Raw genomic sequence first — 27,263 nt, 5'->3', positions numbered from 1 at the left:
GGGCAGTAACGGTGTCTCGACCGTGATGGGGGGGGGGGGGGGGGGGGGGTCTGGGGGGGGGATGGGCACCAGGGCGGTGGAGTCAGGGGCATGCGGCACAGGGCACTGCGAACGGGGGCCCCGGAGAGCTTGGGGGCTCCCTGGGGGCCCAGAACCCGTTCACTCTCCACCCGCCCTGGCTTCGCGAACATCCCTTGGCCAGCGTGCTTGGAAAATAGTTCTTGGAGCGAGCAGTCTGTCCAGTCATCGGAAATTTCTTCCGTCTCTTCCCTTGCGCAACGCCCTGGTGCAACAAGAATAATGGAGGTCGCAGCCGCCCTCAGCCCCCAGGAGGGGAGACGACGCCTTGGGTGATCAGAGCTACTTGGGACCCGCAGCAGCGCAGAGGCGGCGCGGCCGCAGGGCGTTGGGATCCGCCGCGAAGTGAAAGGGGCGTAGTCATGACCGTGGGCGCGGCGGCTGCGCAATGGGACTGGGAGGGGGTGGCGGGGGCGTGGCTGTGGGCGTGGCTGTGGGCGTGGCTCTGAGCGCGTCGCCGCGCTCGGGGCACCGGCTGGCTGCGGCGGCGGCGGCGTCCACGCCAGAGGCGGTTGTTGCTGCGCCCGGTACTGGGATCGCTGCCCGAGGCGCAGACGCGGTGGACTTCGCCCGCCCCGGCCCTCGGCTCGCTGTGGGCTCGTCATGGAGACCAACCAGAGGCCGTACCACCTGGTGGTGTTTGGCGCCTCAGGCTTCACCGGCCAGTTCGTGGCCGAGGAGGTGGCCCGGGAGCAGGTGGCCTCGGGGCACAGCTCCAGCCTGCCCTGGGCCGTGGCGGGCCGCTCCCGGGAGAAGCTGCAGCGAGTGCTGGAGAGGGCTGCTCTGAAGCTGGGTAAAGGGGCGGGGGGGGGGGCCGCTTCCGGGGCCGCAGGGTTGGGGTCGCCCGCCGCGAGCGTTTGTCCTGCAGGGGGGCGCCCCTGGGGCTCCCCGGGCCCAGCCGCACGGCCGGAGGAGGAGGCGAGGCTGGAGGATAGCACGGCTTTGTTCCACTCCCTGAACGAAATACAGAAATAAATACGTTTCTCCTCCGTGGAATTCCTCCTCCTCCAGTTTGGCGAGTCCCACTGGCCGCGAAGACGGGGACGCCAGCTCCTCCTGTCTGCGCCCCGCTGAGCAGGGCACCCGGTGGGGCTGCAGGTCTCCCCGGATTTGGTCGGATGGCAAAGTAGGGCTTTGCTCCCTTCGGGTGTTCTGTCCTCCCCCCTCGCCCTGCCTTTCTGGAAGTGTGCGGGGAAAGCCTAACAGTTTTTTTGATAACGATGTTGTGGCTTTCGTTTCTTAATTTATTTTTTGCCTGTTAAGAATCCTCTTTCTTACGCTCTCTCCACCCTCCCGCGTTCGTATTTCTGGTTTGGGCGTTTACTTATTCTTTTAGCACTCATTCAACATATTTTTACTGCGTGGTCTTTTCTGTGCCAGGTCCTGTTCCGAGAGCTGGGGGTACAGATGTGACAGCACACACAGGGACCCTGCCCTCAGGATCGGGGGAGGCATCTAACTGAGGATTCTTGCCGCCTGGTCTCCCCTCATACAGACCCACAGCGCCTGTTAGAGTTCGGGGTGTACTGTGTTCTTGTGTTTAACCTTCATCCCACGCTTCCTTCTAATTCCACCCTGAGCCTGCGTGTGGTGGGAGGTGTAGACTGTTTTGTTTGTGATTATGTGCAGAAGATCTCACGTAGGCTCAGTTCTACAACTCTTTCTCCCGCTAGCCACTGCCAATCTACAGTCTTGACCAAAGAGCTTGTTGGTGTTGTCTGTTTTAGTTTTCCAAAAGAAATAATTTCACTGTTAAAATATATTCTTCCATTTATTTTTCCTGCTCAACAAGACTGTGCAGGCACAGTCTGATTATCGTTTGTAATGCCTAGATTGAATTATTGTGAGGGATGCACCTTGCACCACCAGAACCTGCATTACTTGATTTTGTTAATTCCAGTTATTTACTTATAAGCCCATCATGAGTGTCCTTTTTTTTTTAAATTTTTAAATATTTATTTATTTTTGGGAGAGAGAGTGCAGGTGCGTGCATGGGGGAAGGTCAGACAGGGAGACACAGAATCTGAAACAGACTCCAGGCTCTGAGCTGTCAGCACAGAGCCCGGTGCGGGGCTCGAACCCACAAACCACAGGATCATGACCTGAGTCCAATGAATTTGGACTCTTAACCGACTGAGCGGCCCAGGTGCCCCCTATCATGAGCGTTCTTACCTAGACTGTGCCTTCTACCCCAGAGTCCTTTTTTTGTTCTCGTGATGATGATCTTAACAACCCCTTTTTACCCCCATATTTTATCATATGTAGTTGGTTAGTAGTTGATGAGAAACTTCATCATGGAATTCCTGGCAGAGAGGAAATCAGGACAGCGATCTACTCAGTACCTAAACAATCGTAAAATTGTCATCTTACACAGGGTTATCATTTACACAGTGCTTAAGTTAGTTTTTTTTTTTTTTAAGGTTAGTATTGTATTTTTGTAGCAATTCTTAGTATTAACTCCATTTTCATCATAGCTTTTTCTTTTTTATATCGCCTGGTTTAAAAAGTTCTTATCTTTTTTCGGTGCTTTTCCTGAAATTACCATCACTGATTAGTATAAAGAGAAGATCTGGAAGATTAACACTGTATCAGATTTGTTGAAAACGATTTATGTCTTACTTTAGGAAGACCGACACTGTCCTCCGAAGTTGGAATAATAATTTGTGATGTCACTAATCCCGCCTCACTTGATGAAATGGCTAAGCAGGCGGCAATTGTCCTCAACTGTGTAGGACCCGTAAGTAATCAGCCCTTGTTTGTATCAGAACAAACAGTCTATTCATTTCTAACAGAATCTGGTATTTTATATTCTAGAGGAACATAAGGACAGGGTGCAGAAGAATTGGTTCAGGGCCTTAACCCCATCTGGGGGAGTTTTCACTTCCAGTGAGAGCAAATGGGTGTGACCAAAGTGTCCCAAGAGAGAGACCAGGCCCTCTGGGACACCATACTCCAGGAACGTGTGCTAGTTTGGTTACTGGTTACGGCTATAATTGCCATTTTTTTTTTCTCACCGTACGCGCTTTTTTTTAAGTGTATTTATTTATTTTGAGAGAGAGGGCCGCACTTGGGTGGGGGAGGGGCAGGGAGAGAGAGAATCCCAAGCAGGCTCTGCACTGTCAGTGCAGACCCTGACTCCAGACTTGATCCCGTGAACTGTGAGATCGTGACCTGAGCTGGAATCAGTCTTAACCAACCGAGCCACCCAGGTGCTCCCCTTACTGTGTGCTTCGTAAGTGAAAAAAAATGTTTGAGCGTGTACCCCCGATACATGTTTTTACTTTGCTTGTGAATGATATTCCTCTGTTACTGTACCAATATGTATGTTAAAAACATGTACAAAAATAGACTAAAAGAGGATTCGTTCATTTACTCAATGAATATTTATAGAATGTTTATTACATGTAAACTGCACTAGTGAAGGTACCTGGGACAGAATGGTGAACAAAACTGAAAATCCCTCATGGGGCTTATGGCCTGGCGGGGGTGACAGAAAAGGAGGGTTCTAATAGTAGGTAATGATAAGTCCTTTGAAGAAAAATAAGGCAGGGTAAGGAGTTAAACTGCTAGTTAGAAGGGTGGTCACGGAAGGTCTCCGTGAGGACCTGACATTTGTGTAGAGACCTGAATGAAGTGAAGGGGGTAAGCTACGGGAGCGTTTGAGAAGGGTGTTCCAGGGAAAAGCACATACAAAGGTCCTGAGGCGAGCCTGTGTTTGGCAAGACTGAGGCATGTGAGAGAGGGCAGTGCGGCGGGGCCCGGGCAGGACCGAGGTGGAAGTTAGGTTGGAGAGGAGCCCGTGAATTAGGTCAGAGGGTGATGGGCAAGGTCAGGGTTTGAATGGTTGAAAGCAATAGCACGATCTGCTTTCCAGTTTTGAACTTCTTTGGCTTCTGAGAGGAAGAAGAGGTGATGGGGACCGACAGGGGGATGATCGCGGCAAGCCAAGCACAGGATATGGTGGGAAGTGGGTAGGGTCAGAGTGTACTTCAAGAGATCCACAGCTTTTTGGTATTGTTCTGGACGTGAAGGAGGCACCCTTGGCCTGTGCAGCAGGCAAAAGTTGGTGATGTTTACTGATCTGAAGAAGCCATCCCAGGTGGCAAAACATTTGAAAACTAAGCATCTCGAAGGTTGACGATCATGTTTTCATTGAAAGCAGGAAGGTGTTTTTGATTATCAGGTAAAACTGTAGGTGAGTTGTTTATTTAGATTAACCTCACTTCTGACTGGCTTGGATTCTGTGCTCTGCTGCTCCCATCACTCTCTCAGACACGTCCTTAGCCAGCTTCCTTGCCCTTCCCTCCCCAGAATTCTGGAAAAATCCAAACCTGGTTATTCCAGCCCCGCTTGCTCAACCCGTGAGCCCTCAACCCGATTATCCAGTAATCCAGTAACCCCGAGGGTCTGGAGACACCCTTGCTGACGGTCCTACTTTAAATACGTGGTTACAAACCCCATGTGGGGGCCTCAGCGCCTTAGAAATCCTGCACCCTTTTTTTAAGAGAGAGACAGAGCATGAGCAGGGGAGGGGCAGAAAAAGAGGGAGACCAGGATCTGAAGCAGCCTTCAGGAGCTGTCAGAGCCTGACACTGGGCTCCAACCCAGGAACCGCGAGATCGTGACCTGAGCCAAAGTCGGACACTTAAATGGCTGAGCCGCCCAGGTGCCTCTAGCCATTTTTAAGTTTGCAATTCGATGGCACGAAGTGCATTGGCAGTGCTGCGTGATCATCACCATCTTATCTCCAAAACTCGTCATCGTCCCAACAGAAACTCTAACTGGGTCAGTTTTTGTTTTTTTGTTTTTTTAAGTTTGTTTTGAGAGAGCAAGAGAGAGCATGCCTGGGCAAGGGCTGGGGAGGGCTGGGGGGGGGGGGGGAGAGAATCACAAACAGGCTCCACCGACATCGAGGTCTATCCCATGACCCTGGGATTATGACCTGAGCCGAAATCAAGAGCCAGATGCTCGACTGAGCCACCGGGTGTCCCCAGTTTTTGTTTTTGTTTTTTTTTAAAGAGAGATCTTTGGTGTTTCCTACTTTCCTAATTGGGCCAGTATTTTATAACCGTGTAGTGCTAATCAGGTTAGTGAGTTGAGGCTCAGCAGTAAGAAGAGAAAAATCGGGTAGCCTGGAATAGAACACAGGGTGAATGACACATGATATGGATAAGTAAGGGTTCATGAAACTTGTTTCAGTTAGATACATTGTGTGGGGGCTGCTATGTGAAGTGAATTTCTTAGCGTGGGTTGTGGCCAAAAAATTTTGAACGCCAGGGCTTTAGGGGCGCCTGGGTGGCTCAGTCGGTTAAGCGTCCGACTTCGGCTCAGGTCATGATCTCGCGGTTCGTGAGTTCAAGCCCCGCGTCAGGCTCTGTGCTGACGGCTCGGAGCCTGGAGCCTGTTTCAGATTCTGTGTCTCCCTCTCTCTCTGCCCCTCCCCCGTTCATGCTCTGTCTCTCTCTGTCTCAAAAATAAATAAACGTTAAAAACAAATTAAAAAAAAAATAAAAAAAACAAGTGATACCTGTAAAACTACTTAGGCATGTGTAAACGGGCGTGGGGCCGAAATACAGTGAAAAGGGACGAAAGAGGGTGTCACCATGGCCCCCTTTGCTGGTGGAGCTCTTCCTCCACAAGCTACCCTCAGGATACCTTTTGTGTCTTCTGTTCGACGTGTGACCACTGCGTGGGACCCAGGGAAGCAGGCCGAAGTCAGTTCATGTATTAACCACTAATAAGACCTCATTTTTTTCTCTGTGCTTCCCATAAACGTTAGCATGAATACACAGATTGCTCTCTCCACAGCTGAGGGATGGTTCTGTGGTTGCCTTGAGGTCAGCATGCCTACTTGGGGACCACTGGGTCGGAAGGTGGGGCGCTCAGAGCGGGACTGTGGTTTCGATCCGGAAGCGCGCTGGCTTCTCTGGGGAGAAATGCCTCCTCTGAGATCAAGGATCCTTGCCGTTTGTCCATTATCTCCTACAAGCCCAAGGGTAGACGGTAGAGAACACCCTCAGAACACACGAATCCAGGGGTGTCAGTGCACAGGCCTTCGTAGCACTTGTGCCAGAGTGCAGTGTGAGGCCGGGGGCGCTGCGCTGAAGGGGGGTGGGCGTGCTGTTTCTGGAAGGAGCTGCGGTTACCTAACCCGGAAGGCTGGGGCTGGAGCCAGCCTGGCAGCCGCGAGCAGGGGAGGGTGAAGCAATAGCGGGTTTAGGAAACTACGAGGTGTTTCGAACTTCTGCGACATGGGACTAAGGGCTGGTGGTGTGACCTGAGGCTTGAGCACTTTTTGTGACATGCTAAGAAGTCTGGAGATACAGGCACTGCAGAGCTAGTGATGCATGTGTGTGTGAGAAGGAGCACACGTGACCTCAGCTTTTTATTCTAGAATAACGATTTGGTGTTTCTTTGGCGATGGGGTGGGTTTGGCTGCCCGAAACCAGTCACTGTAGTAAACTGCATGAGAGGGGGCAAAGGCGTGACCTCGGATTCGGAGGCGTGGAGGGGAGGGGACTGATTTGATGAAACGTGGTACCTTCCAGGGTTGATGGAGTCAGAGACAGCTTCTGGGTTTCTCACTTGAGGATGCGGTTAATCATGACACCCAAGGGTGGGTTCTACTGCGTGCTCTGTGCTAAGCTACTTGTGTCGTCTTATTTCGTCCTGACTACAGCCCTGAGACATAGGTGCTGTGATTATTCATCTCTTTTGATGAAGAAATCGAAGCTTAGAAGGTGAAGTACGCGCCCAAGTTCGCACAGCCGGTGGGTGCACAGAATGGACTCAGTCAGGCCCGACCGTAAAGCCTGTGCCCTAGACGGGCTGCTGGTCAGCCGTTTGCACAGTTCTGTCTCCTCAAGGTCCCTACGTGCAACAGGTCAGGACAGGAATGGCGAGTGGGGCCCAGGCGGTCTGAGCCACCACCTACGCTTCTAATCAATACACCCTAGTCACCTCTGTTACGAAGTAGAGGAGGAAAACAGGTTTGTAAGAAAGATGATGGATTTGAATTTGGGTTGTCTGCTCAGTATTCTTTTTTTTTTTTTTTTAATGTTTTATTTATTTATTTTGAGAGAGACACAGCGTGAGCAGGGGAGGGGCAGAGAGAGAGGGAGAGAAAATTCCAGGCAGGCTCCGTGCTGCCAGTGCAGAGCCTAATGCGGGGCTCGAACCCACGATCCATAAGATCAAGATATGAGCCAAGAATAAGAGTCCGATCGATGTTCAACCGACTAAGCCACCCTGGCAACGCCCCCCGCCATGCCCCTGAGCATTCTGGAATTAAGACAGGAAATACATAAAATACAGTAGAATTATTATTTTTTTAATAAGTGAGGAAATCAGGGTGAAGAGAAAATAGGGGAGGGACAACGAAGCCAAAGTAAAATCAGTTTTACGCACGAATCATGCCCTGTGTCCTGTGCTCTTGCTGGTCCTGAACTTTCTAACAGAAACCAAAGATACGGAAGCGTCTGTTAGTTCTGGAGATAGACGTTGAATGTCATCAGGATACCTGTTGTAGGTGACATCAGGAAGGTAGAAATTTTCCGGGGAGATTCGGCAGCCCTGGCGTGCAGAAGAATCACCCATGAGGAATGTCCCTGGAGTCTACCCTGCCTGTTGACATGCGTGTTACTGGGCTCCGTCCCCAGAAACTCTGATTTAGGGGGCCTCTGGGGTGGGATGGAGTCACCATCCATACTTAACATACTTAACGAGTCACCTAGGTGACTTTAACACAGGTGGACACCTGGCCAACTTGAGAAACTTTGGGAGAAGATAACCAAGAGAAAGGCCAAAAGAGGCTCCAAATGAGTTTCAAAGTGGATGTGTGTAAATCTTAAGGATTGCCCAAGATGAAAAAAGAGCTTTGGGGCACCTGGGGGCTCAGTCAGTTAAGGCCCTGACTCTTGATCTCAGCTCATGTCCCAATCTCAGGGTTGTGAGTTTAAGCCCCAACTTGGGCTTGACCTCTTTCATTTTAATTTCTATTTCTATTTTATGTATATTTAAATTAAAAGATTTTTTAAAAAATATTTTATTTATTTTTGAAGGAGAGAGAGAGACAGAGCATGAGTGGGGGAGGGGCAGAGAGAGAGAGAGGGAGACACAGAATCCGAAGCAGGCTCTAGGCTCTGAGCTGTCGGCACAGAGCCCAAGGCAGGGCTTGAATTCACAAACTGTGAGCTCATGACCTGAGCTGAAATCAAGGGTTGGACACTTAACCGACTGAGCCATCCAGGCGCCCCTTAATATTTCAGTCATGGTAACCAAGACTGTACTTATAAAACTCAGTGGCATTTCATTCATTTAAGCTTGCTAAGTACGAGTTAACTGCTGGCTTTCTTTATCCTTCCCCCCCAGTATCGATTTTACGGAGAACCTGTAGTAAAAGCGTGTGTTGAAAATGGAACGAGCTGTATTGACATCTGTGGAGAACCTCAGGTACGTAAAATGCAAAGGAAAGAATGGAATTAGCGACACAACTCTCTGTTAGCGTGGATACTTAGTGCAGTTTCGCAGACCTATTTTAGAATTCGATGTCCCCCTCCCTCGTGGTGACAGATGGTGTTCTGTGGACGGCTCACAGGAGAGCCCGATGGGAAGGTCTCTTCTTCCGTTTTCTCGAATTTTTTTCTTCCTTACCACCTCGTTGATTTCAGGTCTCTTGTAGGTAGGCTGTGCTGATTTTTATAGGTCCGGCATGCCGTGAATGGAATGAACGAAGCGGTGGGGTGCGCGCAGAGTTTTGGAATCGCGCTTTTGGCACTTTTTCGTAACGAACTCCCTTTTTGTGAGCAGACACCTTTACAACATTGAAGGAGAGTACGTGCGAAGTCCTCTCCACCTAAAGATGTTAGATATTGCCGCTTGTTGAGTGCTTATTACCACGCTGGCGCTATGCTAATTAAGCATTTTACGCCATCTGAATTTTCAACCTTCCTGCGCGGTAGGTATCCTCTTTCCTCTTTTGTGGATGAGGAAATCGAAGCTTAGGAAGGTTAAGTCAAGCAGCTCAAAGTCATGCAACTAGTAAGTAGAAGGACGAGGACTCGAACTGAGGTTTGCCCGATTGTGGGAAGTGGAGTGTTAGTGAGCACCGAGCTCGGCTGCCTCCCTTTAAACTGTACCTCATGTCCCTGTAGTCTCTGCTGATCACCGTCACCAATGTACCCTTGATAGAATGTCGTGAGGTGACACTTTACCCCTGTGGTCTTCCACCCCAAACCCGTCACCCCAGTCTAGTCTTGAGAAGAATTCCAGTAGAGGGGCAGTCTACAAAGTACCTCATCAGAAGCCCTCAAAACTGTCAAGGTCCTCAGAAACGAGACTCTGAGAGATCGTCATAGCCAGGAGGAGCCTAAGGAGACATGACCGCTAAATGTCATGTGGGATCCTGGCAGAGAAAAAGGATGGATAAGGATGGACTGTAGCTAATGATAACGTTACCACCATTGGTTCCTTAATTGTAACAAATGTTCGTGTCCAAGCTGTCACGACGGGAGAAACTGGGTCGGGGTGCGTGGGAACTCTCCGCTACTCAAATTTTCTGTAAATCCGACACTGTTCTGGAAGTAATTGTTAAACCCAGGCAGAGGATTTGAACAGACATTATTCTCCTCTTCCATCCCTCCTTCCCTCCACTTGTTTTACTCTAACTGTATATATGCACAGATACATGTCCGTAATCGTGTCCGTCTGAGTAATAGGTTTGGGTTAGGCTTTCTTGCTTTTTTTTTTTTTTTTTTTGTATTTTTTTTGTATATTAATTTAATTTTTCATAATACATGTGACTCTGACACTTAAAAGGCATTTTGAAAAAATTAATAGTGTCGTTAAGTCACACCAGCTTATCTCCTGCACTAGTTGGCATCGGGTAGATATCCAGTCAATACTTGCTGAATAAATGAAAAAACATTTCGACACTTAATATTTCACTACAAAGCCATACCGGTTAGCATTTTCAAAATGCAATTGCTTTGTCTTTTAAGGTCTCTCATCGAATTCTGATGTAAATGTTTCTGATTTAAATAGCTCTGATTCACATTTTTGTCCTGGATTTTTTAGTTTCTGGAACTAATGTATTGGAAGTATCACGAGAAAGCTGCAGAAAAGGGAGCTTATATCATTGGAAGCAGTGGCTTTGATTCCATTCCAGCAGACCTGGGAGTGATATATACCAAAAACAAGATGAATGGTAATTATCAATCAAGAAGCAATAAGAGGATTTACAATAGAAAGGCTTCATGTTTGTAGTGTGGAAGAGAAGCAGAACTATTTCTGTGGGTAATGTGAACACAGATGCTTTGTTTGTAATATAGCGGTAATTGTTATAAAATGTGACGGGGCACCTGGGTGGCTCAGGCGGTTAAGCATCTGACTCTTGATCTCAGCTCAGGTCTTGATCCCAGGGTCGTGGGTTCAGGCCTCATGTTGGGCTTTGTACTAGGCATGAAGCCTACTTAAAAAAAAAAAAATACTACTGACGCTATTTTTTGAGATGCATGTTCTAAAGTGAGGAATTATCCATTGTCTCAATTTAGTTACGGTTAGAGCTGTAACATTTCTGGAAATAGAATTTCTGACAGTCATTGTAAATTCAAACTTGCTTGGTTTCAGAATTAATACCTTTAAGAATATGATTTATATAGCTATTATAATTGAAGTTTTAAAATTTTTAATCAACAAAGCTGAAAAGTATTGAACAAATTTTTTGGTTTCTATTTCACCCCATTTGTAAAAGGAACCAATAATTTAAGAGTGGAAAAAATCATGTTGACTTGGGCAGCACATAATACTAAAATTGGGGGCGCCTGGGTGGCTCGGTTGGTTGAGCGACCGACTTCGGTGCAGGTTATGATCTCGCAGTTTGTGAGTTCGAGCCCTGTGTCGGGCTCTGTGCTGTTGGGCTCTGTGCTGACAGCTCGGAGCCTGGAGCCTGCTTCGGATTCTGTGTCTCCCCCTCTCTCTCTGCCCCTCCCCTGCTCATGCTCTGTCTCTCTCTCTCAATAATAAATGTTAAAAAAATTTTTTTTTAAATACTAAAATTGGAATAATACGGAGAAGATGAGCACGTCCCTGCGGGAAGATGACACACGCAGATATGTGAAGCGTTCCATATTTTTAAGACAAGAGGTGTTGGCGAGGATGTGGAGAAAAAGGAGCCCTGTGCACTGTTGGTGGGAATGCAAACTGGTGCAGCCACCGTGGGAAACAGTAGGGAGCTTCCTCAAAAAGTTAAAAACAGAGCTACCCTGCAATTCAGCAATTACACCCCCAGGAATTTACCCAAATAGTACGAAAACACCAACCAATTCCAAGGGATACGTGCACCCCTCTGTTTATTACAGCACTAGTTACAGCAGCCAAGATGTGGAAGCAGCCCCCGTGTCCACTGATTGATGGGTAAAGAAGATATGGTGTATACACACATATATCCATATCTGTGTGTGTGCATACACACGCACACACACTGGAATATTATTCAGCTGTAAAAAAGAATGAAATCTTGCCATTTGCAATGACATGGATGGAGCTAGAGAGTATAATGCTAAGAGATGTAAGTCAGAGAAAGACAAATACTATGTGATTTCACTCGTATGTGGAATTTATGAAACAAGCAAAGGTAAAAAAAGAGACAAATTAAGAATTGAACTCTTTTTTTTTTTTTTTTTTTAGCGTTTATTTATTTTTGAGAGAAACAGAGAGAGACAGAATGAGAGCAGGGGAGGGACAGAGAAAGAGGGAGACACAGAAGCCGAAGCAGGCTCCAGGCTCCAAGCTGTCGGCACAGAGCCTGACGTGGGGCTTGAACCCATGACCCGGGAGATCATGACCTGAGCCGAAGTCGGACGCTTAACTGACAGCCCCCAGGCGCCCTAGCAGACTCTTAACTATAGAGAACACAATGATGGTCAGGGAGGTGGATGGGGAATGGGTTGAATAGGTGATGGGGATTCAGGGGTGCACTTGTGATGAGTGCTGGGTGATTAACATAAAAACCTGAAAAAAAAAAAAAGAAATGGATGACAGCAATAGATACACAAGTAAAAAATGCAGGTTACTGACCTTCCAAAGTCGACTAGAAATGCCAGCTCTACTTTCCACTGAGAAATGAACAAAGTTCTATGCCTTAACAGTTATGCTCTTGAAAGCTTTTTGATGCAAATAATAGCAGCTTAGAATTAAAAACCCTTTATTTAAAAAAATGAGAAAAATAAATATTATGGTAAACAGGAAGTTACTAATGCCACGCTTATTTTAAAAGGGTCCATTTAGAAAATGACATGAAATAGGTAACTCCAATGTCCTATAAACTGTTCTAGAGCTTGACCAGGTGGAAAGTGTTTCAGTTTATATTAAATAGTTAACGTAACTCTGGGTGCCTGGGTGGCTCAGTCGGTTAAGCATCTGACTTCAGCTCAGGTCATGATCTCACAGCTCATGAGTTTGAGCCCTGCGCCGGGTTCTGTGCTGATAGCTCAGAGCCTGGAGCCTGCTTCGGATTCTGTGTCCCTCTCTCGCTCTGCCCGTTCCCCCTCCCCCCACTCATCCTCTGTCTCTCTCTCTCTCTCTTTCAAGAATAAACATTAAAAAAAAAAGTTAACGTAACTCTGAAACCAAAGCCCCAGACAGATAGCACTTAAAAAGATAGCACCAAAAAAAAAGGCTCCAAAGCAGTCTTGCTTAGTGAAATTAGTAGTAAAAAAATGCTAAATAAAATTTTAGTAAATATTCAATGGCATTTTAAGAGAATCATATATCAACACCAAGGTTTTTTAGGAAGTTATGTAATCATTACATCAGAATATCGAAGATGAAAAGCTGTATGACCATCTCAATAAATCATCTGAAAATTCTTGCCATGTGCTGATTCCGATTTTTAGGAATTTAGGAATAGAATATTTTATTAACATAAAAATGTCGGAAGGCAATAGCCAGTATCATACTCGGTGATGAAACACTAGAACTGTTCCTGATAAAAAGAAGAACATGAATTGAACATCTTTAAAGCATTCAGTCTTGCAATCATGAACCTGGTCTTCATTTCTCAAAAATCTTCTTTTAAATCTATACAGTTTAGACATCTTCGTGATAGTTTTGCATATTTCTTACTAAACTTGTTTTTAAATATTTAATAGTTTCTGTTATTTTGAATAGGTCTTTTTTCCTTTTAAGGGAAAACATTACACCTTGTTTAAAAACTTTGTTTTCATGATCTCAGGGTTTGTGGGTTTGAGCCCCTTGTCAGACTCTGCTGACAGCTCAGAGCCTGGAGTCTGCTTTGGATTCTAGGCCTCCCTCTCTCTCTCTGCTCCTCCCCCACTCCTGCCCTGTCTCTCTCTGTCTCTCAAAAATAAATGTTAAAAAAAAAAAACAAAAACACTTTGTTCTCAGATACTGAAACCTGAGTCAGTGTTTTAACAAGTGTCCCAGCTGATCGTTTGATACAGCGGGCCGCATTTTATTGCATGTTGCCTTCGGTGGTCCATGTTCTTTCTGTGGATAGGTTAGATCACAGAGCCATAAATCCTGACTGCGTTCTCTTAGCAACCCGCAGAATCCTCTCAGTGACTTGTACTGTAATGATCTGTTTTGGGCTTTGTCGGTGGCCCCCTAGCGATATTTATATGGCTATAGTTCTCATCAGTCTGGATGACGTGGTTATTCATTATCTTTCTTTGTCAGCTTTCTAGGGCCCCGTAATTTGGTCCTCTCTTGGAATTAAAACAAGGAAAACTGTCCTCTTAAGAAATTGATATACTTCTTTTTTTTTTTTTTAAGTTTACTTAGAGCACATGCACGCACAGGAGTTGCAGAAAGAGGGGAGAGAGAGAGAGGGAGGGAGAGAGAGGGAGAATCCTAAGCAGGCTCTGCACTGCCAGTGGAGAGCCCAGCGCAGGGCTCCAAGTCATGAACTGCGAGATCTTGACCTGAGCCCAAATCGAGAGTCGGACACTTAACCAACTGAGCCACCCAGGCGCCCCTTGATATATTTCGTATGATCAGATTTTCGGAATTTGCGCATTACGTTTTTCTCTTGTCTTACTGCTCTTGAGAAATTCAACAATTATGTAACTACTATGCCTATATATTAGTCCCCATGGTTACATGATTGATTTCTCCCTCTTTTTCTGGCTTTGGTTTTCTGTTATTATTTATGCTTATTTCTTTATTTCATTTTTTTTTTTAATTTTTTTTTTAACGTTTATTTATTTTTGAGACAGAGAGAGACAAAGCATGAATGGGGGAGGGGCAGAGAGAGAGGGAGACACAGAATCGGAAGCAGGCTCCAGGCTCTGGGCCATCAGCCCAGAGCCCGACGCGGGGCTCGAACCCACGGACCGCGAGATCGTGACCTGAGCCGAAGTCGGACGCTCAACCGACTGAGCCACCCAGGCGCCCCTATTTCATTTTAACAGCCTTAAGTATTTTATAAGCCATCACACAGGCCATTTTGATAGGCTTTCTGTGCATTTATTCATGGTAAATCAGTACAAACAAGCCTTCTTGAAAGCAGTCATACTGGAAAACAGAATTAATCCCACAGATGTAATTTTGAGAACTGTGTCCCAATGGGTGTTCAGAGTGAGTGAACTTGTTGCCTTGTTGCCTTCAGAGCGAGTGAACTTGTTGCCTTGTTGGAAGAGATTTTTAGTGTTTTCAGTCTGAATACTAGGAAAGATCTTATTAGTACTAGCACTTGGAGTTTATTCTAAATGATTCTTTCTGACAATTTCCTTGGCTTCAGTTGCTTCTTAAGTCTGTTTCCAGTAACATACTAGAACTGTTACCAGTATTGATTTTCTGACTGTATCGGCTATAGGCTTAGTAAAAGTGGTCCCTAATGGAATAGGAATAGTTTATTACTACACGTCTTGGTTACATAGATCTTACTCGATTTACTTTTGCTATTCTACTCTTTTAGGTATGCTGACGGCTGTGGAAAGTTTCCTGACTATACATTCTGGACCTGAGGTTAGTTTCTGTTTGTCAGGTGATTTTTATAGTTAAAAAGCATTTTGGAAATGATAAAATGCCTCCTAAAAAATATTTAGATTAATAAAATTTTATATCTATTTGTAATTTTTAGTATATGAAAGTTACTATGTTTAATTTTTAGAAAATATTTATTTAGTTTTGAAGAAGAGAGAGACACAGTGCAAGCTAGGGAGGGGTAGAGGGAGACACAGAATCCAAAGCAGGCTCCAGGCTCTGAGCCATCAGCACAGAGCCCGATGCGGGGCTTGAACCCACGGCCGTGAGATCATGACCTGAACTGAAGTCAGGTGCTTAACCGACTGAGCCACCCAGGTGCCCCCACTGTGTTTAATTTTTAAAAGTATATGGTAGATTGCTGGGAATTACTTAGACTTAAAATAGAATTTTGTTAAAAACAACTGCATAGCCCATTCTGTTAGAATGAGTTACCAGCATCCGAACACCAAATTATATATTGTTGTTGTGCAATAAATGTTGTCAGCCAAGACGATTGTCACCTTAGTGCAAGTCAGGGCACTTCTGTTATCTGCTTCACTTGGAGTTAGGTGCTGTTGTGGCCGTAAAAAAATACATGATGTAATTACTGAATTTATAGTTTATTTGGGAACCTAAGACAGTTGTGTTTCTGGGGGGACCATGCTTTTTGATAGCACTTTTATTGCCGGGTCTACACTTGAGGCTTCATAAATATTGTTGTCTTTAAAACACATTCGTTCAACAAACACTGTGTAGTGTGACACATAAATGAATCAGATGCAAACCTGTCCTTAAAGACATAAAAATTTAGCTTGAGGGGCGTCTGGGTGGCTCAGTCGGTTAAGCGTCCGACTTCAAGTCGGGTCATGATCTCGCCGTCTGTGAGTTTGAGCCCCACGTGGAGCTCCGTGGTGACAGCTCAGAGCCTGGAGCCTGCTTGGGATTCTGTGTCTCCCTCTCTCTCTGCCCCTCCCCCACTTGCGCTCCTGTCTCTCTCTCAAAATGAATAAACATTAAAAATTAAAAAAAAATTAAAAGATGAGATGAAATACCATCGGATTCTGAGAACAGAGAGTAAATCTAGCTGGGAGGCCAGAGATAAGAACTTTTAGTTATTTATTTTTTATATTTGTTTTTCAATGTGTATTTATTTATTTTGCGAGCTACAGAGGCAGTATGAGAAGGGGAGGGGCAGAGGGAGGGAATCCCAAGCAGGTGCCACACGGTCAGCGCAGAGCCCCACGCGGGGCTCGAGCTCGCAAACGGTGAGATCGTGACCCGAGCCGAAATCAAGAGTCAGATGCTTAACTGACTGAGCCAACCAGGCGCCCCCGGAGATAAGAGCTTTTAGAGGCTGTGACGTGGACTGAATTTCTAGAGGTCGATGCTGTGGAGCCTGGATGAGGGAGAGGGAGCAGTAGAGTCAGGACATGGCTGTGGGACGGTACAGGGCCCGTCAGGTAGGATAATGGCTGCAGTCATCTGGATCTTGGGTTCGGATTAATACACGCAAAGAATTACATAAACATGCTAAAATTCGTGGGTAAAGAGGATGTCCACAGGGTATCAGAATAAAGGGAAGGGGTAGTGGGCCTGGGGAACTGGGAAGGCCTCCTGGAGGCCTCACCGAGTTCAGCCTTGAAGAGTCGGTAGCCTGTGGAAGGTCAGGAACAAGCATGAAGGACGTGCCTGGATCTGTGGGGAGCGGGTGTGGAAACCCAACTCAACCGGCTGAAACCGGCAGAACGAAACATGAATTTACAGGTTCGTGTAACCAAATGACTGCAAGTAAGTAGTATGGCTGGATCTGGATGTTCGGATGGTTATTCTCCGCCCCCCCCCCCAACCCCCCATATCCTCTGTTTCTGTCTCTTCCATCTCTTCTGGACTCGTCTGCGTAGGCTCTCAGCGTGCCCGAGAAGGTGCTGGCAGTCCTAGGTGCACATTGTCTTAATGTTCCTGACTTCCGGGGAACAGCTAGCAGAGCCGATGTATCACGTGACCGGGAAGTAGTGGGCCATCTGGCTGTTCTTGAGCCAGTCAGCGTGACCGGTGTCATGAGTAGTCAGATTGCCCAGGTGGTCACGGGCCCCTGGAGGGAGACCCTTGGAGTCAGTCTCATCTGCACCACGTGGAACGACTTCCGGATGGGAAGGAGGCTTTCAGAAGCCGAGGATTGCAGGGAGCTGCTGACTGGGAGAGTCGGACAAGAGGCTTCTTTTGACAGAGCAGCGGGAGATGGGATGGGAAAGGCGAGGTGGATGTGAAGAAGGCGTCTTCCCTTCCCGTGAGGAATACAGGAGCCCCTGAGTGGATGGTTCTTAGGAGTCGAGTCAGGAATCCCTCCTAGAACGTACAGATTTCGAAACTGGGTTGCGTGGGCTTGAATTCTGGCTCTGCCACTTACCAGTGACGTGCCCGTGGCCAAGCGGGCCGTACTTCCCCTCATCTCTAAAGGAGACGATCGTCGTATCTGCTCCATACGGTCGTTACGAGGGTTAACTTACTCAGCGAATGTACATCAGAGCCGTGGTTGGCAGCTGGCAAATCCCTCAACTAGTGTCAGTAAGTATTATTTGTATTAGTATTGTTAGAACTTGAAGTTGGGGCTTCACTCAGGACAGCAGAGTTGAAGCATCCATATCAGTGCAGCCCCCTCTCGCTCCCCCGAGGCAGAGTCCACAGCCTGACTTTTACAGGGACGGGGAGATTCCGTGCACCCCGAGTCACTAAGCTGTTCTCGTGCCCCTCCTTATCTTATGTTTCCCCTCGATAGAGGGCAATGAAGAGGTAACGTGGAAAGCCCTGTGCATTTGGGTATTATGAAATGTATTTTAAATTTATGTCATCAACCCAGAGCTTTCTTCTAAACTCAGACTTAAAACGTCCCATCACTAATTGACATCTACACTTGAACGTTTGATAGATACCGCAAACTGTACTTTTTTGTGCATAGCTGACCTCCCGCTTTTCCTTTCCAAACGGGCGCCAACCTCAGCTTATTTGTATCAATTTCAGCTGGTCGCGATGCGTCCGTCCACGTATTCAGCTCAGATGGTAGGATCGTTGCTATCTCTGTCTCCTGAACCCCAAGTCCGGTCTGTCAGGAAACCCTGTTGATTCTGCCTTTGAGATCTGTCAGAATCCGATCACTTTTCACCATGTCTCTTCCTACAACCCCGTTCTGGCTACCACCTGTTCCTGTACAGTCCTCCCTCGACACAACATCCTGGCTGGTCCTTTCCAGACATAACCCGATCACGTACTCCTCAGCTCATAATTCTTTAGTGGCTCCTTACTGCATCTGGAGTGCAAGCCAAACGTCCTTCCGGTTAGTGATAACTGATCTGGCCCTGGTTAGTCTCCAACCTCCTCTCTTACAGAACGCCCCTCATTCATTCTTCTTCATTTATTTGTTTTTTTTTTTTTAAGTTTATTTATTTATTTTGAGAGAGACAGAGACAGCATGAGTGGGCGAGGGGCAGAGAGAGGGAGACAGAGAATCCCAAGCAGAGCCCCTTGCAGGGCTTGAACTCACTAAACCGGTGAGATCATGACCTGAGCTGAAACCAGGAATCTGACGTTCAACCGACTGAGCCACCCAGGCGCCCCCATATATCGTATTTTTTATTGAGTTTATCACTCTCCCTGGAATGTGAGCACCACAAAAAAGGATCCTTGGCTGTTAATTCACCAAGCACCTAGAACAGTGCTGGTCACGTAGTAGGAGCTCAGTAAGTGTTTTTTGGCTGACTTGAGTGGACGAGGCTAACTTAACCTTCATTCCAAAACTCTGTGGGAGTAATTCCAGAATGTAAAAGTGTAGTCCGGTTTCAAAGGAATGTAGAGGTAAAAATCCTAAATAAAATACTAGCAGATTAAAAGCAGTAATACAGGGGCGCCTAGGTGGCTCAGTCGGTTAAGCGGCCGACTTCAGCTCGGGTCATGATCTCGCGGTCCGTGAGTTCGAGCCCCGCGTCGGGCTCTGTGCTGACAGCTCAGAGCCTGGAGCCTGTTTCAGATTCTGTGTCTCCCTCTCTCTCTGACCCTCCCCCGTTCATGCTCTGTCTCTCTCTGTCTCAAAAATAAATAAACGTTAAAAAAAAAAAATTAAAAAAAAAAATAAAAGCAGTAATACATAAGACAAATAGCGCATTTTGACCAAGTTAATTTTACATACGAAATGTGAGGTTTAACATTATATAGTCACTTTGATTCACTCCACCAACAGGTTAAAGGAGGACGGTCATAGGATCATCTCAATAAATAGAGAAACAGCATTTGATAAAATGTGTCTATTCATGATTAAAACTTGCAGCAAGCTAGGAGTGGAAGGGAAGATGATCTTTTTTAAAAAAGCTATACCAAATATGATACCCAGTGTTTAACATTGAAAACTTTTGTTCTGAGTTCAGGAATGACTCGGGAGCCCTCTGTCATTACTCCAGCCAGATTCTAGCCAGAGCAGTAACACACGAAAAAAGAAAGAAACTGTATAGAGGTTAGAAAGGAAGAAACGAAACTATTTTCAGCAGATGATGTAATTGTGAATGTAGGAAATTCAAAGGAAATCTGCAGGTAGTATTACTAGAATTAGTAAATGAGTTTCATCACCTACTGGAAAAATTCTTTTTCTCACCTGATTGCCTTGGCTAGACTCTCCAGGCCAGGACACTGGGGAGCAGAAGTGGCGAGAACAGACATCCTTGTCTTGTTCCTGATCTTAGAAATCTTTCAGACTCTTGCCACTAAGTATGATATTAGCTGTGCGTTTTTATGGATGCCCTCTGTCAGGTTGAGGAAATTTCCTTCTTTTCCTGGTGTGTTGAGTGTTTTTAACGTGAAGGGTTATATTTTATCAAATGCTTTTTCTGCATTTATGGAGACGATCACGTGGTTTTGTTTTTTATTATCTTCTTACACGGCATCACTTAAGATTGATTTTCCTATGTGGAGCCAACCTTACATTGCCGGGGTAAATCCCACTTGATCATAGTATATAATCCTTTTTATGTATTGCTGGATTTAGTTTGCTAGTATTTTGTTGATGGGTTTGCATCTGTACTCATAAGGAATATTGGTCTGTAGTTTTCTCATGATGTCTTTGTCTGGTTTTAGTATCAGGGTAATTAATACTGGTCTTTCGGGAAGAGATTTTTGCAAAGGATCAGTATTAATTCTTTTTTTAAAAAAAATTTTTAATGTTTATTTTTTATTTTTGAAAGGGAGAGAGAGAGAGTGAGCAGGGGAGGGGCAGAGAGAGAGGGAGAGAGAGAATCCCAAGCAGGCTCCACACTGTCAGCACAGAGCCCAGAGCTCAATGTGGGGCTTGAACCCATGAACCATGAGATCATGACCTGAGGTGAAGTCAGATGCTTAACTGACTGAGGCACCCAGGCACCCTGGGCATTTCTTTCCTTTTTTTTTTTTTTTTCCTTTTGTTTAAAAAAATGTTTATTTTTGAGAGACAGAAAGAAACAGAGCACAAGAGGGGGAGGGTCAGGGAGAGAGGGAGACACGGAATACGAAGCAGGCTCCAGGCTCCGAGCTGTCAGCACAGAGCCTGACACGGGGCTCGAACCCAGGAACTGTGAGATCATGACCTGAGCCAAAGTTGGACACTTAACCCACTGAGCCACCCAGGCGCCCCATGAATTAGGGCTAATTTTGAAAGAATATGGCCAGCTGGTTGAGTGAAAATGAAGTGAAACTCGGTGGCATATTAAAAAGAGCATAAGTGATGGTAGGAAGGCAAAAAGAGCACGTGTTGGTGTAAATATCCAATATGATCAAGCTAATGAGTGTTCATGCTGCCTGAAAATTCATCTCAAGATTGTTAAATAAGGGATTATGGCTTGCTCAAATAGAGGTGAAATGTTCTCTGTAAATACTTATAAGTTCCTTGGTTTTACATATTAGTAATTGTCCCTTAAGATGTGTTTATTTCTTTCTTTTTTTAGAGAACAGAATTTTTTTTTTAATGTTCATCTGTTCTGAGAGAGAGAGGGAGAGAGCGAGCATGGGGGAGGGGCAGAGAGGGAGAGAATCCCAAGCAGGCTCTGCACTGACACGTGGGGCTCAATCTCAAGAACCGTGAGATCGTGACCTGAGCCGAAAGGGAGTCGGGTATTAAGACGTGTTTCTTTAACTCTTGAATTATTTTTTCAGGGGTTGTGTATTCACGATGGTACCTGGAAGTCAGCAGTTTACGGTTTTGGAGATCAGAGTAATTTGAAAAAACTACGAAATGAAGCAAATCTGAAACCCGTCCCAATTATTGGTCCGAAATTGAAAAGAAGGTATATTGACTCAAAATCTGTTCTTTGGTACATCTGGTCTCAGTATATTGTCATTGATCTGATTATTAATAGAGTATGCTACTAGAAAATCCTGAGACTGTTCTATAGTAAGTTCAGGATTGTCTTCATAGCTACATAAAATACAATTAATGCATTATTCTAAGCTTAAGTACTTTGATATTAATATATTTGGACTCGGGGAAAAATTTTTTGAATGTTGTGACTTTTCCATATCAAAATCAAACATCAGCTAAATTTTATGCAGTAAAACCTCCATTTTAATTTTTTTTTTTTTAACGTTTATTTATTTTTGAGATAGAGAGAGACAGAGCATGAATGGGGGAGGGTCAGAGAGAGGGAGACACAGAATCCGAAACAGGCTCCAGGCTCTGAGCGGTCAGCACAGAGCCCGACGCGGGGCTCGAACTCACGGACTGCCAGATCATGACCTGAGCCGAAGTCGGCCGCCCAACCGACTGAGCCAGCCGGGCGCCCCAAAACCTCCATTTTAAAGGGTGATGATCTTGTGTAGATTATCTGTTAATAGCACTCTTCTGTGAAAACTTTGTATGTGAGAACTCTAAACTGGCCGTAGAGTTTGGCTGTTGAAAGGAGTGTCGTCTAGGGAAACTGGTGGGCTCAAACGTAGCTGCACTGTGTTCCGTGCCCTCGGAATGCTGTCCCACCTGTCACTTGTTTGGTGTAGTGGGGAACGCGGACATTTTAATGAAGGACAGGTCTGCCATCTTTGCGGTTGTTCCTGCTTCAAGAAAAGTTGACTGTTTGGTTCACAAAGTCACCAAGTTAGCCGTAAGTGGAGAAAATGCACCGCGGTCACGGGTCTGCCTTGCAGGTGGCCACTTTCCTACTGCAGAGAACTCAGCAGCTACTCGGTCCCTTTCCTGGGAGCGGATGTGTCTGTCGTGAGGCGGACCCAGCGCTACCTGCACGAGAACTTGGAGCAGTCTCCCGTAAGTGTGCCCGATTCAACTCCTGAAAAGAGCACTGCGTCCGTTCCAGCCCCCCTCGCTGTTTAACGTAGGAGCTTTAGGTGTGTAAAGCAAAACAGGAAGGCCAGCCAAGGCGCGCCTCAGTTTCTGGAAGTGCACGGAATGGGGCGCGGAGAGCACTTTGCATTGTGGGAGTGGAGGTAGCCTCCCCACAGTTCAGACCTGGCCCGCCGAGTACCTTGTCAGTGCAACAGAACAGCAGCAGATTTAGTCCAGAAACGCTGGGGTCACGAACCCCCACCAACCCTGTCTAGAGTTTTAGCTGCTGGGAGGGAGTCTCCCCTGCCTGTGGACGCGTCTGGGCTCTTCTGGCCTCGCCGCCCGCCCCCCACCCCCCGGGGTATCGTCTTACTCCTTTTGGTGAGGGAGCTGCTCCCACTTTTGAGACTTGAAGGAGACAGTGAATCTCAAGTTAAAGGATTATTTTCTCGTGGGAGGGGTCGTAAGTAGCATTCACATATCTACATCCTATAATGTGTCATCACTGAATGTAGCTACGTTCTTGTGGACTTCTGTGTTCAGGCAGAGGAAGCTACAATTTCTTTAAAAAATATGCTCCCAATGTCTGCTTTCTGAACAAGCTTTTAGAACGTAACACGTTCATAAAGCGGAGAGTGCTTTTGCTCAGCATTTTTGAGGACAGAGTAAGTTACAAGTAGCCGACACGCTTGTGTTACTGAGTGTGCAGACGTAGGGTTGACATTCTGACTTTGTCCCTCTCCTAGGTTCAGTACGCTGCTTATATAAACATGGGAGGCATCACCTCTGTTATTAAGCTGATGTTTGTGGGACTTTTCTTTTTATTCTTTGTGAGGTTTGGCATTGGAAGGCAACTTCTCATAAAGGTAAGTAATATTTTAATGAAATTAGGTCTTTAGTAGTATTTTCCGTGAGTTTTAAAAAAATGTCACTGAGCGTTTTTTGTTTTTTGTTTTTTTTCCCCTTAGTTCCCATGGCTCTTCTCCTTTGGTTATTTTTCAAAACAAGGCCCAACACAAAAACAGGTAACCCTTCCTTTTGTATACAGGTCTTCAAAATAGTAATTTTCCTTAATTTGTTTTTACTTTTCCTCAGTGCATTTACAATAACAGATAAGACTTGATGGGGCACTTACCATGTTGACAAGTGCTTTTATGTTCTTTTCATAAGTTAGATCACTTAGTCTTTTCAGACACCCCTTAAGGTAGGTATTATCTCCACTTTACAAATGAGGAAACTGAGGCACAGGGGCCAAGAACCTTGCAGAATTTAATTTTTTGAATCAGGTTTTTATATCTCCAAGGGGGGCAATTCTGTCTGGCCTGTATTTCCATTACTTGTTGGCTAGTTGTTCTTTTTTTGAGAAAGAGAGAGAGAGAGAGAGAGAGAGAGAGAGAGAGAGAGAGAGAATCTTAAGCAGGCTTCATGCCCAGTGTGGAGCCCAACGCGGGGCTTAATCTCACAACCATGAGATCATGACTTGAGCCAAGGTCAAGAGTCAGATGCTCAACCTACTGAGCCACCCAGGTGCCCCTACTTGTTGGCTGTTTTTGTCTTGTCTCCTCAAACAGCTATGTGAAACCAGATTACCACGTTCTGCCGTTACCCCCGTCCTAAAATAAAAACTGCCTCCAGCTTGTCCTCTGAAACGACTATTTCAGTGGTGCCGTCCTTGTCTAGGCCACAGCCTAGGAACCGAACCGTCTGTACCGCACCCAAGTTCCTCACCACCTCCCTCCCCTGGCAACACACCCGTCATCAAAACTTGTGTCTTCAAAGAACTGATTTTTGCCCCATGCTTAAAGGATGATAGGGTCTTCTGGCAGAATACTGATGTTTTCACCTGCTGAAAATGTCTCATACGAAATAGAATGTTTACTGTGTTTAGGAAGGAGATGACATCTTTAGTAAATAAGGCCTTTGCTTTTTCCTCAGATGGATGGCTCATCGTTTACATTGAGATTCTTTGGTCAAGGATACAGCCAAGGCTTTGATCCCGAGAAGGGCAAACCAAATACGAGAATTTGTACTCAGGTGAAAGGACCAGGTATTTCACATATGACATAAGAGTGCTGGGGCGTTTTATGTTGTCCTAAGGTATAAAGCAGTATTATATTTTTTTCTTAGAGCTTAATTATTTAGAAATAAATTGCACAAGTTATTTAAGTAACAATATAAATTATTCTGTTAAAGGAAGGATTGAAATTGTTATAATCTAATTGTCTTAGTGTATCCCTCCCCCTGGTTTTCTTTTTTAGTATTATTTAATAATTTTCTGAACAGCATATTTTAATATTGATAAGAAAAGGGGCTGGTTGATATATATTCTCCTACTCAAGGGTCATTTTAAAGCAGTATAATTGTAATATAAAGCTGTGGGCCAAGGTTTCTTTGCAGTCTTTGAACAGCCCTACATTGTTTGTAAAATGTGTGTGCTATGTGCGTTTTCCTGGGGAGGATGCAGGCTTTTGATGGGTGGCTAAAAGGGTCTGTCACCCAAAAAAGCTCAAGAACTTTCGCTGTCAATTTTACAGAGCGGTGCGGAGACACTTCTGCTTGTGAATTACAGCCTAATTATAAGTGTAATTACCAGCACCTCTGGTAGATCAAAGGGGGTCTGCTTTGCAGTTTCAGTCAAGCCAGATGGCAAAGATATCGTTGTGTCTTGCCCTCTTTTCAAATTCCCACCAGGCTTCTTAAGATAAATTGACTGTATTTTTATTATTTGACCGAACTGTAAACACTGAGGTTCCCCTTGCTTAGAAACTTTTTTTAAAGTTACTCAGTTGTTTTTCTTTAAGAAATTGAATCTTTTTTTTTTTTTAAGTTTATTGATTTTGAGAGACACAGCGTGAGCTCTAGTGGGGGAGGGGGAGAAAAAGAATCCTAAGCCGGTGCCGCGTTGTCATCGCGGGCCCCGATGTGGGGCTTGAACCCATAAACTGTGCGATCCTGACCTGAGCCAAAATCAAGTGTCAGAATAAAACCTCCCATTTGATTTTTGAGTGTTGCCGAATGCATTAACATCTTTCTTTGATCATCTGTCTTCCGCAGAGCCTGGCTATGTGGCTACCCCCATAGCCATGGTCCAGGCAGCTATGACTCTTCTAAATGACGCCTCTGATCTTCCTAGCATGTAAGTCTGGTTTTCTTCTAATTCGAAGAGGCCTTTGTCATCCGTGTTATATTTTCGCTTCTTTTGATGCTGTTTTCAGGCAGTGGGTCTGCACATAAGCATGCACGTGCCCTTTGAACCAAAGATAGAGGTAAATTAAATTTGTAAGAAGGACCGTGTCTTAGTGGCCTCTGAGAACAGTGCAGAGATAGATAAATGAGAGGAGACAGGAAGTGTGAGAGTCACGTAAGTTGACTTTAGTTCCTTGTAAAAACGGCTCAGGTCTGGAGTCAGCTACGCTATAAAGGCCCTCGTTGTTAAATAGTATTATCAGGAGCCTCTAGTCAGTGCTGATGATACCCAGCTGGCCATGGGCGGCCCCGATATCGTGTGTGGATTCATTCATGGCAGCTTGGCTAGATGATTATCGACTGGGCTCTGTCACCGGAGCCTTTAACTGTTCCTGTAGAAGTAGGCCAGCTTTACAAATGAGCCATCGGCCCGCAGACTCAGAAACAAATAAATGTAGATATGACCCGAAACGGTATTAAGTGACAGACATAAACAGTGTATAAAGTGAAGTCTCATTAGATTTTTTTCAAATAATTCTACAGTTGACCCCCCCTGGGCAGTCGAAAATCCATGTATAACTTTAAAATTTTTTTCTAACGTTCGTTTATTTTTGAGAGAGAGACAGAGTGTGAGTGGGGGAGGGGCAGAGAGAGAGGGGGACACGGAATCCGAAGCAGGCTCCAGGCGCCGAGCTGTCGGCACAGAGCCCGACGTGGGGCTCGAACTCACAAACCGTGAGATCGTGACCTGAGGCGAAGTCGGACGCTCAACCAGCTGAGCCACCCAGGCACCCCATTCGTGTGTAACTTTTAACTACCCATCCCAAACTTAACTAATAGCTTACTGTTGACATATATTATACTACATTCTTACAACCAAGCAAGCTAGAGAAAAGAAAATGTTAAGAAAATCATAAGACAAAGTACATTTATAGTACCACACTGTAAAAAAATCACGAGTAAGTGGACCCACGCAGTTCAAACCCATGTTATTCAAGCGTCAACTCTATACCCTTTGAAAATATTTAACATTTTTTAAAATGTTAGTCATTATAGTTAAAGAAACTTCTTCCATCCAGTTTAAGCCTTATTTATGCTTTCATAATAATTTATTGCCTAAGTTTATTTCACTCAGGTCCTTTTTCTATCCTCCTGACTCCGAGGACTGGCTTTATGAGCAGCAGGAGTCCCTTGGGTTGACGGCCCTCACTGCCCCTCGAGCACACAGCCGTGTCCTGGGGGCTGGGCCAGTCTGGACGGGTTTGCTGGGGCTGCTAGCTTCGTCCCGATTTTGTAGCTCCTTTGTTCGTTGGCTCATTTTCAGAATGGAACCCAAACGTGTCCATGAGGGAACAAGGGTTTCAGGAGTTCTGCTGGCTCAATAGCTGCTTCTCCGGTGGCGGGTCATGCTAGCAGAGGGGAGGCCTGGAGAGCAGCCTCGGGCACCGTTTTCCTTGTTCTGTCTTACAGGGGCGGGGTCTTCACCCCAGGAGCCGCCTTCTTCAGAACAAAGTTGATTGACAGACTCAACCAACGTGGCATCGAATTTAGCGTCATCAGCAGCTCTGAAGTCTAGACATTGGAAGAATTGACTGAAGGCAGGACATGCATGAATTCATGGCTTTTTTGTTTGAAATTTGAAATGCTACACGTGAAAAAGTTGTCAGCTCTAAAATACGTGCCCATTAAAAGCAGGAAGTTGTACTAGCTTGCCCTAAATTTCAAA

General features: G+C 45.6%; 1 protein-coding gene and 1 non-coding gene across 2 annotated transcripts; both read left to right on the top strand.

The window, feature by feature from the left end:
• Window positions 1-556: 556 nt before the first annotated feature.
• Window positions 557-27,263, top strand: SCCPDH (saccharopine dehydrogenase (putative)). Its single transcript, XM_042925700.1, has 12 exons — window positions 557-871; window positions 2,703-2,815; window positions 8,449-8,529; window positions 10,153-10,282; window positions 15,014-15,063; window positions 21,232-21,362; window positions 22,216-22,333; window positions 23,098-23,217; window positions 23,320-23,376; window positions 24,287-24,398; window positions 25,406-25,487; window positions 27,008-27,263. The coding sequence occupies exons 1-12, from the start codon at window positions 682-684 to the stop codon at window positions 27,111-27,113; spliced, it is 1,290 nt and encodes a 429-aa protein (XP_042781634.1). The 5' UTR covers window positions 557-681; the 3' UTR covers window positions 27,114-27,263.
• Window positions 11,107-11,210, top strand: LOC122212491. The gene has a single exon (XR_006199170.1). It is a non-coding gene; the product is annotated as a U6 spliceosomal RNA (small nuclear RNA).

The sequence above is a fragment of the Panthera leo genome, chromosome F3 (genome assembly GCF_018350215.1).
Source record: "Panthera leo isolate Ple1 chromosome F3, P.leo_Ple1_pat1.1, whole genome shotgun sequence".
NCBI lineage: Eukaryota > Metazoa > Chordata > Mammalia > Carnivora > Felidae > Panthera > Panthera leo.
Note: the sequence above shows the minus strand (reverse complement) of the source record. Positions and strands in the feature narration are given on the sequence as shown.

Coding starts and splice junctions, on each gene's coding strand:
- SCCPDH (XM_042925700.1), top strand. CDS start 682: ATGGAGACCAACCAGAGGCCGTACCACCTGGTGGTGTTTGGCGCCTCA. Junction 22,334..23,097: donor AGAACTTGGAGCAGTCTCCC/GTAAGTGTGCCC, acceptor TCCCTCTCCTAG/GTTCAGTACGCTGCTTATAT. Junction 24,399..25,405: donor TACTCAGGTGAAAGGACCAG/GTATTTCACATA, acceptor TGTCTTCCGCAG/AGCCTGGCTATGTGGCTACC.